Source organism: Cannabis sativa, chromosome 6 (assembly GCF_029168945.1).
Source record: "Cannabis sativa cultivar Pink pepper isolate KNU-18-1 chromosome 6, ASM2916894v1, whole genome shotgun sequence".
In the NCBI taxonomy this organism is placed as follows: Eukaryota; Viridiplantae; Streptophyta; class Magnoliopsida; order Rosales; family Cannabaceae; genus Cannabis; species Cannabis sativa.
The window spans coordinates 14,812,387-14,828,201 of record NC_083606.1 but is presented as its reverse complement, the minus strand read 5'-3'; the positions used below and the strand labels follow the sequence as shown (position 1 = coordinate 14,828,201).

General features: G+C 30.0%; 1 protein-coding gene across 1 annotated transcript; it reads right to left on the bottom strand.

Annotated features, from left to right (window-relative positions):
• Positions 1–347: 347 nt before the first annotated feature.
• LOC115724588 (auxin-responsive protein IAA20) lies at positions 348–3,391 on the bottom strand. Its single transcript, XM_030653906.2, has 4 exons — positions 2,866–3,391; positions 2,529–2,773; positions 2,251–2,332; positions 348–621 (listed from the first exon to the last, which is right to left on the bottom strand). Exons 1-4 carry the CDS (start codon positions 3,144–3,146, stop codon positions 570–572), a joined length of 660 nt encoding a protein of 219 aa, XP_030509766.1. The 5' UTR covers positions 3,147–3,391; the 3' UTR covers positions 348–569.
• Positions 3,392–15,815: the final 12,424 nt, after the last annotated feature.

Here is a 15,815-nt window from a genome sequence, read left to right as displayed (position 1 = left end):
CATTCCATTGGAATGACATTCCAACACTTTAATATACAACCAAACAAAGGAATAGAATGAAAATTGTTTCCATTCATTTCCTTTCCATTCCATTTCATTACCTCTAACCAAATGCCAGTGTATATTATTATTTACTTTTGAAATTATGAGGAATTTTAATGTATGTTTTTTCTTTTACTTGTATTTTTTTTAAAAAAATTTATATCATAATTAAAATTAAAAAAATAAAAAAATCAAATAATATTAAGCACATTAACTTATCTAGTATACACTTAAGGCAGTGTAATGTGACAAAAAATAATAAATTAAATATGAGAGCAAAGTATAACTATAACTAAAGTTGTGTCTTGTTGGCAAAAAATAATTAAGCTAGACTGCTATATGTTATAAATTATACAACTGATTGGGATGTTCTACATAGAACTACATATATCTTACACGCATTAATTTCCAAGTTCATGTGATACATAAATACATAAATATATATATAAATATATATATATTATATTATATTAATTTTAAGATTGTTCAATTAAAAACAGATAAGAAAAGGAAAAACTGTGATGCCATCAGTGGGACCTCCTTAGCAATTTGAGACGTTGCACTGACCTTATAAAGGTTCTGCAGAATCAAATATTATTTAATATAATTAGTTAGAGGTTCTTCCTCTCATATTATAACATAAATATTTAATATTCATATGTAACCAAGATTATATAATACATTATAATCCACGGCCCTTAGATATATCTCATTTTGTACTCTCAAATCTCATTGGAACCATCCTCTTTCTACCCCTACATATAATAACTGAATAGCATATATAAAATTTAGATTGTATATAGATAGGGAAATTCTTTGTATACTTTTACCTTGATCATGAAGGCATTTTTTATTTTGAAACTTTGAGAAATAATAACAATATGGAAAATTTACAAAAATACTGGAATTTGGGTTAAGTTTTACAAAAATATTGTTATACGGAAAAGTTTTCAAAAATACTATATTTTTATAAAACACCAGTAGAATACAAAACAGAACAACTCAAAACAACAGTAGAACAACTAAAAAACACCTGTAAAACACCAGTGAAAACTTAACACAGTATACTGCAGTATGAAACTTATAAAAAAATACAGTAAAAAAGTAAAAAATACCGGCTGACAGTATTTTCGTAAAAAAAATGACAAAAGTTAGTATATCATGTAAATTTCACTAATAATAATAATATATACAGGGCCTGGCTTTGAGTTGAAATAGGTCATAGACGAAAAAAAAAATTAATTCTTACTATAAAGATAAATAGTATTTTTAAAAATTATTAAAAAAAATATTTATAATTTTAAAAAAAATAGTTTTCTATTTGGGCCTCTCCCTAAAATGTGAGTCTAAGCGTAGACCTAGCCCGCCTATATATATATATATATTCAGGGCCGGCCGTATATATATATTTAACCGTGTATGGTGTATTTATAGCAAGCATTTTCCAAGATTTTGAAACATTTAGAATAATTTTTATTATCTGTATATATAAAAAAATAAATTAATCTATTTGAACTTTTTGAACACTATAAATTATTCATATTTTTTAATAAAATAATATTTATTTCATTATATATATTATCAAATCAAAATTTCTCAACTGTCAACAAAAATAATACCTTTTAACTATAAACATTCCTATATATTTATACATACAGATGACATTCTATTAAACTTTTATTGATTACCTTTCAAAAAAATTATTAACTACAAGAAGGGGTTGTCTTATAAGAAAAGATAAAATATTTAAGCAAAGTCATATATGCTCACCTTTAATTCTCAATATGTATAGTAACTAATTACCTATCTAATCAACCTAACTATTACAATTTGTTCTTCTCATCAACTTAATTCGCATGAAATTAATTACTATGACCTATTTCCAAGTGACAAAGCAATAAATCCAATTCTTATAGAGCTACATATAATATAATATATTTATAGGGAATATAATTTTGTCCTGTTATTGTACTTTCACGGATTGTAATCCGTGATGTACGTCAGCCGTCAGATGAGGGAGTTATTTAATCTGACGGCTGAGATTGATCTAGAGGTAGTTAGGGTTAAAAAGTAAAAATTTACTCTGACACCCATTTAATGTACCTTAAGACCCATCTAATGTACCACAGAATACATTCCATGAAAGTATATTACGGACAAGGATTGAAATATATATGTGTGTGTGAAAAAGGATTGAAATATAAATACCTCCAAGGTACATCTTGAGCAAGTAACCAGTCTCCTTCCCTATCTTGATAAGTGAGTTTATAGTTCAATGAATCCTCTTGACCTGTTCCCCAACCAAACCAGCTGATATCATTAAATATTAATTATATAAAATAATAATCCAATTATGTATCTCCACCTTATTTTGTTTGTACCACCATAATTATGAAACTTTAAATCTAATCAAACACTATTTAAATATTTGAACATACGTTATAAATATATATATAAAAAATATAATATAAGAATTTCATACTTACATTTTCCAAACATGTCCATTAAGGTATGAGTGAGAGTGTTGAAAGAAGTATGGAGATTTAAGTCAATTTTTCTAGCTATGGCCATTCCTTCCATCTTGACCTTCACGTGCATAAACCTAGAAATTCTTCCACCACAGCTGCACCCATTCTCCACAGCTCGGCCGCCGCCATGGAAGCAAATAAGTCTCCTCTTCCAAGCCTTGACCGGCGGCCACCCCACCACTCTATCTCCTTCACCATCGTTCCTGTTCACAATTATATATATGGTACAGAAACGCTTAAGCCAAAAGATAGATTTTCGATGTGGGATCTAAATGATCATTACACTACGACTTACTTGATGAAGTTGTAAGTTGTGTCGTTGTTAAAAAGGTCTTTATTGGATTCATCATCTTCATCATTGGGTTTCCGGTTGTTCCATAACAACAAAGGAAGCGTTTTAGGCACCGTTACAATATCTTGCTCTGAAAACGCCTGGCCACACTTTCGTTTCTTCTTCTTATTACAAGACACAAAGCCCTGATGATTATAATTCAGATCAAAGCCCTCGATTGGAATATCTATGTGGAAATTAGAGGTGGGAAGAGCCAAACCAAGTTGAAGCTCCATCATCGGCATATATATTTTTGTGTAAAGAAAGAAAAATAATATTGAGAAGAGATAGTGGTGTATTTATAAAGTAGTTGAAATGTGAGAATGGTTTTTATTTATTTTACTTTTTAATGGAGGGTAGAGGGGGTGAGTTTTAGTGGGAATTTTATTATGTTGAAAGGAAGGGACCAAATAAGATGGTGAATAAGAAGAGAAGGCGTTTAGGAGAGACAGTGTGTTGGGGACATTGGGTAAGGTGTCCGTATCATTGTTCCTCTTTTGGGCGACCCATTTAGGACTATTGCTGTTACTTTCAGCACATTGTTTTCTGAACCCCCAACAATGTCCTGCTTTCAGCTACCCACGCGCCCATTACCCCACTCTCTCTCTCTCTCTTCAGTGTACGTGTTGAAATTGTTCTTCTTCATCACTTGTATCTTTCCTACGTGAAGATGCTGTGAAGTGTCTGTATCAATGAGTCTTCAAACCATCCACTCGTGAGGGACTGTTGTGCGCTTGCTCTTTAGTTTTGATTCAATCATTTTCGAAAGAGAATGGCAAGGTGGTGTCAAAGTTCCTCTTAACATTTTTCTTGTTTTTCCTATTGAGAAATCCCGGCCTTGTTTTCCTTACTTTTTCTATTGAAAAATCTCACTCTCATACATGATGATAATACCTTTTGATATTATTGCCTCTTTCAGTTAACTCTCAACACATACCACACCAGTATCCATGCCTCTTATAACAAACCTAACATTGCGACGATCTTCTAAAAGCAAACTCGATGCTTTGTATGAAGTTTCGTATCTTTCCAACGATGGAAAAATTGTACTATCCTACACTCCCTTAATAAACCCATATTAAACTTTCTCCAAACCACAACTTTTTTACTAGATTAATAAAAATTCTCATTAAACAAAACTTGAAAACACTCAAAGAATATGTCTAATTCACCAAATTTGACCAATATAACCTTCCTCTTTCCTGCTACAGAGTAAGAACAATTAATTACTTTACAAATTTCTCTTGAGTTTCCACAACAATGGATAGACCGAGGTCTAACTCACATCCATTTTGGAGCAATCAGACTTGCCTTAACCCATCATGGGAGGAAAAACTTACCAGTCTGTGCAACAAAACCATTGCTTGATACAAGAATGAGAAAATTCTAACATGCCTCTATAGGCATCCTAGAAGCAACACTCAATACAGGCACAGTTATTGTTACATTCTATCCTATTTTTTGCATAAAGGATAAACGATTATTAGATGCCTTGAAGGTTCAACTATAAATTGTGGGCATAGATCAAGAACTCGATTCCTTAAGATCTATATTACACTATCAAATGGCCTACAGGGTGCAAAATCATGCCATTGACATCTCGGCACCAGGAAGTTCAGATGTGCTAATGATAACAGTCGATACAAATCACGTACCGACAAGCACTCACATTCCTCGCCAGATCACAACAGAAAAACTCCAACAAATACTTCTAACTTTATGGATCACCACCGGTAGTCTACTCAACAGATCTTGTTTTCATGTCCAAAAATGATGATTTAATTGAAATATCCTTCCTAAAGAATGAAGGAACTTCAAGGATCTTCTCAACTCAATACATAATGTCGTTAATCATCCAAGAATGTACAAAAATATCTGTTAGTTTTATGGTACTAAATCAGGTACGTATAGAAAGAGTTTTGTATTATCTAATTATCATCATACTATATCACAATGAACCTCCAAATGTGTGTACATTAAATCAATAATAATAATAATAATAATAATTTTAAAGTATACATCTTGAAGCCTATCAGAGTATCCTCGAAACTTCTCGTATGTTGTATCCCTTAATCCAAATGATGATGAAATTGTAATTTAACTCACACTAGTGTCTTCTAAGTCAATCCACCACACACAAGAAATAGTGTGGGTTATTAGGATAAAGTGTATGAGATCTATTCTTGTTGAGTTCTCAACACATGAGCAAGAACATTGAGAGAAAAACTAATTTCTTTTTTCTTTCTAAATTTTCAAAATTTAAGTTTAGGAAGAGTGTTCTGATTTCTAAAATTAGGCTCCTATTTATAGTAGTTAAATCTCTTTAATTAAATTATATTATTAAAAAAAATATCTATAACTAAATTCAGTTACTAATATTTATGAGAGAATCTCTCAACTACTTCAAAGAATATCTCAACAAACTTAAAATATTAATAACTACTTTTCAAATTAAATAATTAATTACCCAAAAAAAAAATCCACAGGGACAAGAACAATAGTAGGTGTCTATACTAGTCTTTTAGGACAAGGATGGTGTCTTTTGTCTTGACAACTTTTGTCTTGACAAATCTTGTCTTAACAATTTTTTCCTTTTTCCTATTTAATTAATTTTAAAAAAATATTTATTTATTACAAAAAATAAATAATTACTATTTTGCCAATTCAAAATAGATTTTTTTGAACATCTTTATACAACTCTTTATCCATATCCTTGACAGTGTTTCAAGGTGCCAAATTCAGGGACCATTGACCTATAATTCTAAGCTCTAATAAACTAGATTATTTATCTCATCAATCAAATAACCCCTTATTTATTAATTCCATAATTACTCCACTATAAATATGGAATTGAACTCTTAGTAATTATAGAATTATATTTATTGAGTTTAATTGTAGTGTCCATTGATATAATCAATTCCAATGATTAGCCCTCCGTGAAATGGTTTGTAATTAGTGTTGATCAAATTACTGTTTTACCCTTCTAATTATTTATTTATCCTTTAGTTCCATTAATTCACTAGTGGAAGTATAATTCAAGATCCCATCTAAATTTGTGCCCAACTTTCCAGTACCAAAATTAACACATAAAGGGAACCAACATTCGATCCGTTAGGAAAGACAAGATTCCATAATTGTAAATCATGTTCCCAGCTATCCGTATTATTAGATTCTCAAAACAAAAGTTGTAATAATCATATCTTCTCTAAGAAACTTTAACGAGTAAATCAAAGAAACTAATAACATGAACATGACGAGTTCATGATTACTCAGGATTTAGGCGATCTACTATTAATTATTGTTATGATATGAATTGTATAATAAACGGCATGTTAATAAAGACATCTTCATTCATATCGGTCATTGCCATATATAATATCTATTATATACAACACCTTCACTTAGATGTCTCACTACATTAGTAATCTAAACCAAGATTACTTGCACCGAAGAACAGGCATCAGTGAACCGTACTAGCAACTATTGATTAAAGATTCATAACTATAATATGTCGCTCACTATTTTATTCATAACTAAGTGGCCTTAGTTCTCTGTATAGCTATAAGTCACAATCTCATATATGAATAAGGAATATTCTGATATATAATATAAATTATTCAATTATAAATATTAATAATTTAACATTCAAGCATATATCAATTATTCAATTCTTTATTTAATAATAAAAATGTCTTTATAGGCTTTTCAGGGCTTAAAGCCCAATAATATCATCCTTTGATAAGGATGGTTCCCCTATATATGCCTACAAATCCTCCTCAGGGAGCATATATGGGACGTTTGTAACTATCCAGATTGCACCACACCTGATGAGCAAGAAGAGGCACCCGAAAAGAAAAGCAATGTAAATAAGCTAAAAGCAAAATGGGAAAATAACCAAAAGGATATTGGCCCACTTGGCGAATCCTAAGGAAAATTTAACTACTTAGTCAAATATTCCTTCCTACAAACTATTGGTTCACGAGGACATTCAACCAACAGGATGGGAATGTGAAGAGGATGAGCATAAATCATTACTCCAATGTTACAAACCAAAGAAGTACAAACCAAATGACTCACACCTCTTCATGCTAAAAGGTAGAAATGATAGATTTCCACTTCCTTCCAGCTTTATGGATGAAATAAGAAAGCTCACTCACCAGCCAAAAGTCCACAACTCAAATATTTGAGAAGTTGATGGTACGTTAAAGAAAATCCCTCTGGCCGAACCTGTCCTTAATTAGCAAACAGACAACATGCTATCCCAAAACAAGACCCTCCAACAGATACATGAGAACCTTTATACGGTCACCCACAAAGTTACAAAGATCAATGAAGATTTTTTTAAAAGTCAACACCATTATGACTAGGCCCATCTACAAAATTTCACATATGCACGAAGAACTACTATAGATAGCCAAATCTAGGCAAGTTTTCCAAGAGATTTTTCTAACAAAAGAAGCAAAGCTAAAGGGTCTGAAGAGCCAGTACGTCTCTACTAAAACTCAAGCTCAATCGAAAGAAAGAACACCTCTCATTCCAGGCTTAGACTCTACACCATGGATATTTTCAACATTATCAAAATCTGTGCAGCCGTTAGCACATCACCCCAAAAAAGGGGAGACTGAATTCCCCGTCTAAAAAGAATTCTGGATGAAGAAGATCAACTAAAAAAATAAAGGCCAATGCAGTACTCAACACATGGTCAAAAAGAGAAATAACATTACAAACATCATCACCAGTACTATCTAAAGAATCTTCCACAAATCAATCTCAATGAAGAGATAGAAAACTCAGATGACAACGATTTGTCATCATATTCTAGCCAATCTGATGATTGGGAAACTAATGACCAAAGAAGCGGTGATGATGAAGCAAATCCACCTCAATTCATGACAACTAACCATACAACAGCAGTCTCGCGAATAGAAAGAGAACAAAACTCTGACCAAATAGAGTCGGTCATAGAAGAAGAAGTGTCTTCAGAAGAAAGGCATACCTCTACTAAACAGTAGTTTAGTGGCAAGCCCTACGCATTCATGCTTGATGATCTTCCTCTAAATCAATGGAGATCTCGCTCCCAAGAATTCAGAGCATGGACCCTTTTAGAAGCACAAAAACCAAGAGCAGAAATAAGAGACATCTTGCTAGAGTTAGTATCAAGATTCACAAGAATCCTACAAGATTGATGGAAAAGTCTTGGAGAATACAGGCAACTTCAATTTCTATAAGGAGAGTCCATTGAAGCGGCACTAAATCACTTGTACGTCGAATTCTTTAGACAAGACTCTCAAGTGGTCGAACATTTCAGGGCTGAATTTTTCAAAATGAAGAGTTGTTTAATAGAAAAAGAGGATATGGAATTGCACTTCCAAAGAATGACTGAGTAGTTTTATCTAATCGGCCGTATCAACGATCCAAACCTTAAATAAGTGTTCCTTGCATCTATACCTGAACCATTAAGAGAAGATATATTTAGACTCCTTTTAGCAAACAACAGAACACTGCAGAACACAATTTTTGGAGAGTTATTCCAAATGTTGATGAGCTCCTTAGAAAAGGTGTGCTCTTAAAACAAATTTCTACAGGAATACATGAAGCAAATAAAATAACTCGACAAGGCATGCATGCAACCAAAAATGTCTTACTATCAAATGTTCAACAAAAGACACATACTCATGCTCAAAGTAGAAGGTCAAAAAAAGAGAAAAGGCTTCAAGTATATATCTCCAAACAATAGGACTCCTTAAAAATTCTTTCAAAAAAAGAAACATCCTAAAAAAATCCTCAAACAGGTGTTTCTTGTGTGGAAACAAGGGCCATTTTACAAAACAATGCCCATAAGGTAAAATTGCCAAAATAATAGCACACATAAAGAACGCCACTGGGGTATCACTCTTTAATAACGATGTTGAGTCAGTCTTTTCAATCAAAGATGAAATATCCCCACATACTATGTGCGCATTATAGTCGGGGTCCAATTTAGACAATGAAAGCTATGCCAAAAATTTTCACATGGATACAATCACCACTAGACAACCGATCCCAATAGCAAAAATGCATGTCATCCCAACAAAATACTCGAAGCCAATCAAAGTAGTTGTATTTTTTAATACGGGAGCATCATATACAATTATGAACCCCAACATCTTGCCCCTAGAACTGTGGAAGAAGAGAAGCAATTTTTCCGAAATAACCAAGTACTCCACATCCAATTAATCAGTAAGTCGATAAAGCTACGATTCTTCCCCGATGTTCCCTTCCCTTGTCCACTTAGTCATTGGATCAAAACTTCCAAAAAAGGGTCTCATTGTGAGATTCGACCTTCACACAAAAAAGAAAAGGACTTAGAATACTCCCACAAGGGTTGGCCTACAAGCATTTATTCACCCAATGGGAGTAAATCCCAAATTACTTTCACATGGCACAAGACGTATTTTCATCAATCAAAGAAAATCTAATACATAGTTCATGTGAAAATTCTCACTCAAAATTCTCAATGAAGTGTAATCTCCAATTATGGAAAAATGATGAATTCTACATCTCTATACCATTCAAACAGAACGAGGATAAATAAGTAATTACAAGGGTAAAATAATAATTTGACTAAAACTAATTACAAACTGACACAAGGATGACTAATCACCAGAATTGATTATATCAATGGACATTGTAATAAAACTTAGTAAATATAATTTTATAATTACTAAGAGTTCAATTCTATATTGATAATAGAGTAATCATAGAATTAATAAACATGATTATTTGGTTGATGAGATTCAATAAATAATCTAGTTATTATAGGTTCATGGAACCCGGATCGCCAACTTGAAATATTGTCAAGGGTGTCGATAAAAGTTGTATAATGTTCAGGAAATAAATTTTGAAGTGTTAAAGTAGTAATTATTTATTTTATAATAAATAATTTATTTTCAAATTTATTAATTAAATAAATTGGGGAAAAGATAAAAACTGTTTGGACAAGGGTGGTGCCACTATTACTATGTTAGGACACAGTGATAGGCACTCCTATTAGTAGGGATATCCTATTAAATTTGTTTTTGGGTTAATTAATTAATTTAAAAGATAAATATTTATTTAAATTTGAATTCGAAAAGTAGCTATAGGTATTTAAGTTGGTTGAGATATTCCTTCAAAGTAGTTAAGAGTTTCTGTCCAAGTGGTTCAAATGTTTTCTCAAGTAGATCCTCCCGATCAAACCCCAACCCATCCAAAACAAATGGTCGACAGAGCCTGTCTGGGAGGAAGAAAAACTTCTTCGACAAACAAGGGTTATGCTAGAGAACCTAATACAGAGAATCATTTTATTACTTTTACTCACCCATATTTTCCTAATATTTTTTTATTTATTTATTTTGAAAGTCTTTTTTATTTCTTTTTAGTCTAATTGACCTGCCAACAAGAAATTTAAAAAATAAGAGTTACATACTTAACTATTATAAATGTAATAATATAAATATTTTAATGAATTTTCTTAAGAAAACAACACTTAAATATTACAAATATAATAATATATCTACTAATCCCATCAAAAATTTAAAAAAAAAAAAAAAATCAAAATTAACATGCTCAGTTATGTTTTCTTCTAGTACCCATTATTCATTATCTGTAGCCAAACACTTATCTGAAGCTTCTTCAAATGAAAATAATCATGGTTACATAACAAAAGGCAATAGACCATAATACCATGTCTTTAATTTATTAGTTATTATGATTTTAGAGAGAGAGAGAGAGAGAGAGAGAGAGAGAATATTTGATGATGGAAGCAAAAGCAACAAGTATGTTCGATGTTCCAATATGTCCATCCCAAAAAGATAATGATAAGAACAATAATGAAACGAAACAATTAAACAAAAACAAATGTTCTCTCAATGAGATTTGTTTTTGGGTAATGTACTTATGTTTGGTGTTTAAGGTCGAAATAAAATAATTTATAATAGCATACATCATGTTTTTTTAAGTATGGTCAATATCATTATTCTAATCTTACACAATATAACAAATTCCCAAAAAAGATTCATTCTTCTAATAATCCCACATTGCCTCCACTTTATCCATCATAGCTTCACAGTTTCAGTTAATTTGTCAGTTCAATTATTTTTCTAAATAAAGAATTAAAGTCACGCATATGTCACGTGATCCGGTCAGCTAAACCCACGAGGTCCGGTCGGACCGGCCAACCCGCACGAGGGCTCAAACTAAAACGTTTCTTTCTCAACCGACTACTCTTATCCTATCCATCTGGGCCGAGCCCATCTGCCCAATGGTCCATACTACTAAAGGTCCACTGTGGACCACATTTACCCAACAATTTTCTTTTTTTTTTTTTAACTTTTCCACTTATTTTAAAATAGTTATCATTTTTTATTCATTAAAAAAAAAATAGTTATCATTTTCCTATTAAAATATGCACTCAAACATTAGATATATATTGGGAAATTCTAAAGTGTGTTATCTATTTCGGCATTTAAAGAAAAAATAATCCAATTTATTTTTATTAGTAGTATACGTTGTAGTTATTTAAAATATTTTGTAAAATTTTTAAAATTTAGAAAAATTTAACACGCTGAAATAGGGTTGAAAAAATTTAGAAAAATTTTTATTTTATATTTGTGGAAAATGGATTGTTTGAACATTAAATTTTATATTGTAAATTATTCCGAATTTCTGAAGATTTTACAGGACGTCTTAAATAACTATAACGTACACGACAATTAAAAAAATTACACTAAAAAATTCTTCTAGATGACGAAACAATTAGGGATTACACTAGTCCACCAATTTTAATTAGATGCTTTTTTAATTTAAATTATACAAATAGTGTAACAATTAAAGCGATAATTACATTAAACACTAATTTTTATATTTTTACGTTCATTTTTTACATATATTTTTACGGTATTCTATAAAAATACAAGAAAACAATATCAAAACAACACAAAATAACACCAAAACAATATAAAAAATAATATGCAAATAACAAAAAGTCAATAACAAAATAACAAGAGTACAACATAAAAAAAATTATATTTTATGTAAATAAAATCTAAAAAATCGTAAAATATTAAAAATTTCGTACAAACTGTATTTTTGTAATTTTTTTTTTATTGTTTTGTGTTTTTTTTTTTTAAAATTTATCCCCAAATTAACACTAACATGTTATTGTGTATAATAATTGAGTGCATATTGTAAATGCACATATCATTATTCATTGTATAAAGAGATCAATTAGGGTCTGTTTTGAGTCAAATAAACAAAACAATTTTGGCTATGTATAAAATTTGAGTGGTTAATAAAACGGTAGAAATATCATCCACTCAATGTGTATCATATTTGGTGGCTATGGTAAGTTGTTTATATGGGTTAAATTTTCATTTGAAATGGAAGTAGTAGAGAGGGGACAACCTAGTGAAAAAGGAGTTTGTAATCTAAAATAGGCTTTTGTCTTCCATTGAGGATGAGGTCCCCCTATTTGGGTATTTTTCGGATCTCGTATATGAGGTGTTTGTGATAATGGTAACATCAATGTCACAAATTGTCAACAACAATTAAAATATATTCTTAGATTATGCCAAAGGGTTTTGTATTCATTATTGGTTACAACAAATAAAATTCTAAAAATTGGGTTTTATATATAAAAAAAAAAAAAAAAATGAAGACAAATATGTTAGTGTCAAATCAAATTTCATCTCTAACATTCACTTAGTTCTATTAGGCGTGTCCATTTCATTTGCCTAATGGGAAAAAGGAAAGGGCAATTTTCTTTTATTATTACTGAAAAGAAAAAGAAAAGGTGAGAGTATTAAGCAAGTTACTGATTCAAAAGGTAGGCCAATTAATTAATTTGGGTAGCTAAGAAAGGATGAGACCGACAATAAAAATAAGATGACTTAAATTGGGTTGGTCTGGTTTACTTTTGGTACAACATTTCATTTTTTTTTTCTTTTGAAGCTACTTATTTTTTTCCATGTTACTATTGAATTATATAATATATCACATAGTACAATAATGATGCTACAATACAATTTTCAACCCAAACCCATAAAGAGAAAAAGTGTAAAACCTCAACGATGAGAGGTGACCCAAGCAGCAATACCACCATTTTCGGGGCCTATAACTACCACTAAATAGTACAAACATCTGCATACATATACCAATATATAAATTTTCAACCACCATAAGTTTTTTTTTATTTATTTAGGTTAGTCCAACATAAGTTTAACTTATAGGGTAAAAGAGCCACTAAGGCTAGCTTAGTGGTGAGGGAGGGATGGGAAAAAAGGGAGAGGTCATGGGTTCAAACCTAGGACTTTGAAGCTATTAAGCTATTAACTGATTGTAAAATACTATTACGCTACACTCAAAAAAAAAAAACTTATAAGGTAAAAGTAATGAGGAAATTACAAAAATGTATGGAAATTTAATATAATTTCAAAAATATGATAGAAAAAAGTAATATAACAAAGTATGGTATTTTTTGATAAAAAAAAAGGTTAATTAGTAATTTTTCCCCCTAAACTTTGACATGTAGTAAATTGTGCCCCCTGAACTTTTTTGGCCGTTAAAAATTCCCCTCGAACTATTGAGATTGTTAAATTTAAGGACTTTTGTCTAATTTTATTCAATTTTACTGTTTCAATAATTGTTTATGTACTAAAGCATGCTCTCCAGACTTTGATATCTACCAAATCATGCCCCTCAAACTTTGATATGTACTAAATCACGCTCCTTGAACTTTCATCCATGTTAGAATTTTTTACTAAAATTAGACAAAAGTCCTTAAATTTAACAATCTCAATAGTTCGAGAGGAATTTTTAACGACCAAAAAAGTTTAGGGGGTACGATTTAGTACATGTCAAAGTTCAGGGGGAAAAATTACTAATTAGCCAAAAAAAAAAAAATTAAAAAAGGAGTTTTTTTTATAAATATGGAAAAATGTGGTATAATTTACTTTTTTATAGCATAAATAATTTTTCTACATTTATATGAGTTTTTTTTATGCTATATTTTTGTTAAAAAAAAAAGTAAAAATTCTATATTTGTAAAACAATAATAAGTTTCGCCGAAAAAAGTTACCGGAGCCAGAAAAGTCGCTAAAAAAGTTAGTGTCGCCGAAAAAGTCGCCAAAAAAGTCATTATCGCCGGAAAAATTATCGAAAAGTTATCGTCATTAGAAAAAGTCACTGCAAAAGTTACCAGAAATAGATGCCTCACATATAAACAAAAATAGAACTGATTCTATAACATAATGAATAAAAATAAATAACACAAAATAACTCAAACCGATTATAATAGAAATATAACCGATTCTGTAACATAATGAATAAAAATAAATAACACAAAATAACTCAAACCAGATATAATTAAAATAGAACCGGTTCTATAACAGTATTATAATGAATAAAAATAAATAACACGAAATAACTCAAACTAGTTATAACTAAAATAGATAACATAATGAATGCCTATTTTTGAAGTAGATATGGTATGAGTGTAATTATTTGGTGGGTGAGAGCATGTTGAACAGATGTTTTTGTTTGAATTATTTTATTTAACTATTTTTTGTGTATGAGTTTTTATCTTAGTTGCTTTACAGAACAAGTTTTTTTGTCATAAATTTTTAAGTAGTTGATAAATATAACCGGTTTCTTTATATTATATTTGTGTTATTTTGTGTTATTATTTGTGTTTATTTATTTTGTTATAGAACCGGTTCTTTTCATGTTTATGCCTCAATATTTTTCAGAATTGATCTCTATTTTTTTAAAAAAAAAAAATATAATCGATTTTTTGAGGTATTATTTATTATGAGGTATTTTGTTGTGAAACTAATTTATTTTTAATTTATGTTTTAGTATTTTAGGAACTAATTTCCTCTTTATTTTTTTAATTGTAATCAGTTTGAGTTATTGTGTGTTACTTATTTGTATTCATTATGTTATATAACCAATTCTATTTTAGTTATAACTGGTTTGAGTTATTTTGTCTTATTTATTTGTATTCATTATGTTACAGAACCAGTTATATTTCAATTATAACCGGTTTGAGTTATTTGTTTATATTCATTATGTTGCAGAACTAGTTCTATTTTTAGTTATATCTGAGACATCTACTTTTGGTAACTTTTCTTGTGACTTTTTCTGGCAACAGTGACTTTTCCGGCGACTGTGACTTTTTTCGGAAACAATGACTTTTCTAGTGACTTTCTCGACGACTTTTTTGGTGACTTTTCCAACACCGGCGACTTTCTTGGTGAAACTTATTATTGTTTTACAAATATGGAATTTCTATCTTTTTTTTATAAAAATATGGCATAAAAAGGCCATATAAATGTAAAAAAAAAAAAATAAAAACACATAACCCCATGGTATAATTTATTTATCCTATAAAAAAAGTAAACTCTTATAACTTTCTTATATATTGTGTAATTTCTACATTAAAAATATAGAAATCCAAAAAAATACCATAAATAAACTTAATAAGACTTCTAAGAACAATTATAGCTGAAAAAGTCGCTAAAGCAGCCATTATTATCAGAAATTTGTTGGAGTTGGCATTAGGGGTGTCAATAAAATGTTCAATCCAATCAAATCCGTACGATTTAATTCAATTCAATTCACAAAGAGTGAATATATGCACTTGTACTGATTGGATTGGATTAAATTAGATTAAAAAATCTAAATTCTATACTTATAGATTTAATGTTGATTAACATATAAAATTAGTCGATCCAATCCAATCCATATTATTTATATATATATTTTAAATATATATAATTAATATTTTAATGTATACAGTAGCAATTAAAAATCTAATACATATGATATAAATATATTTCAAAACACAGTATATCAATTGGATATATCCATAAATATTTCTTCATACATACAATATT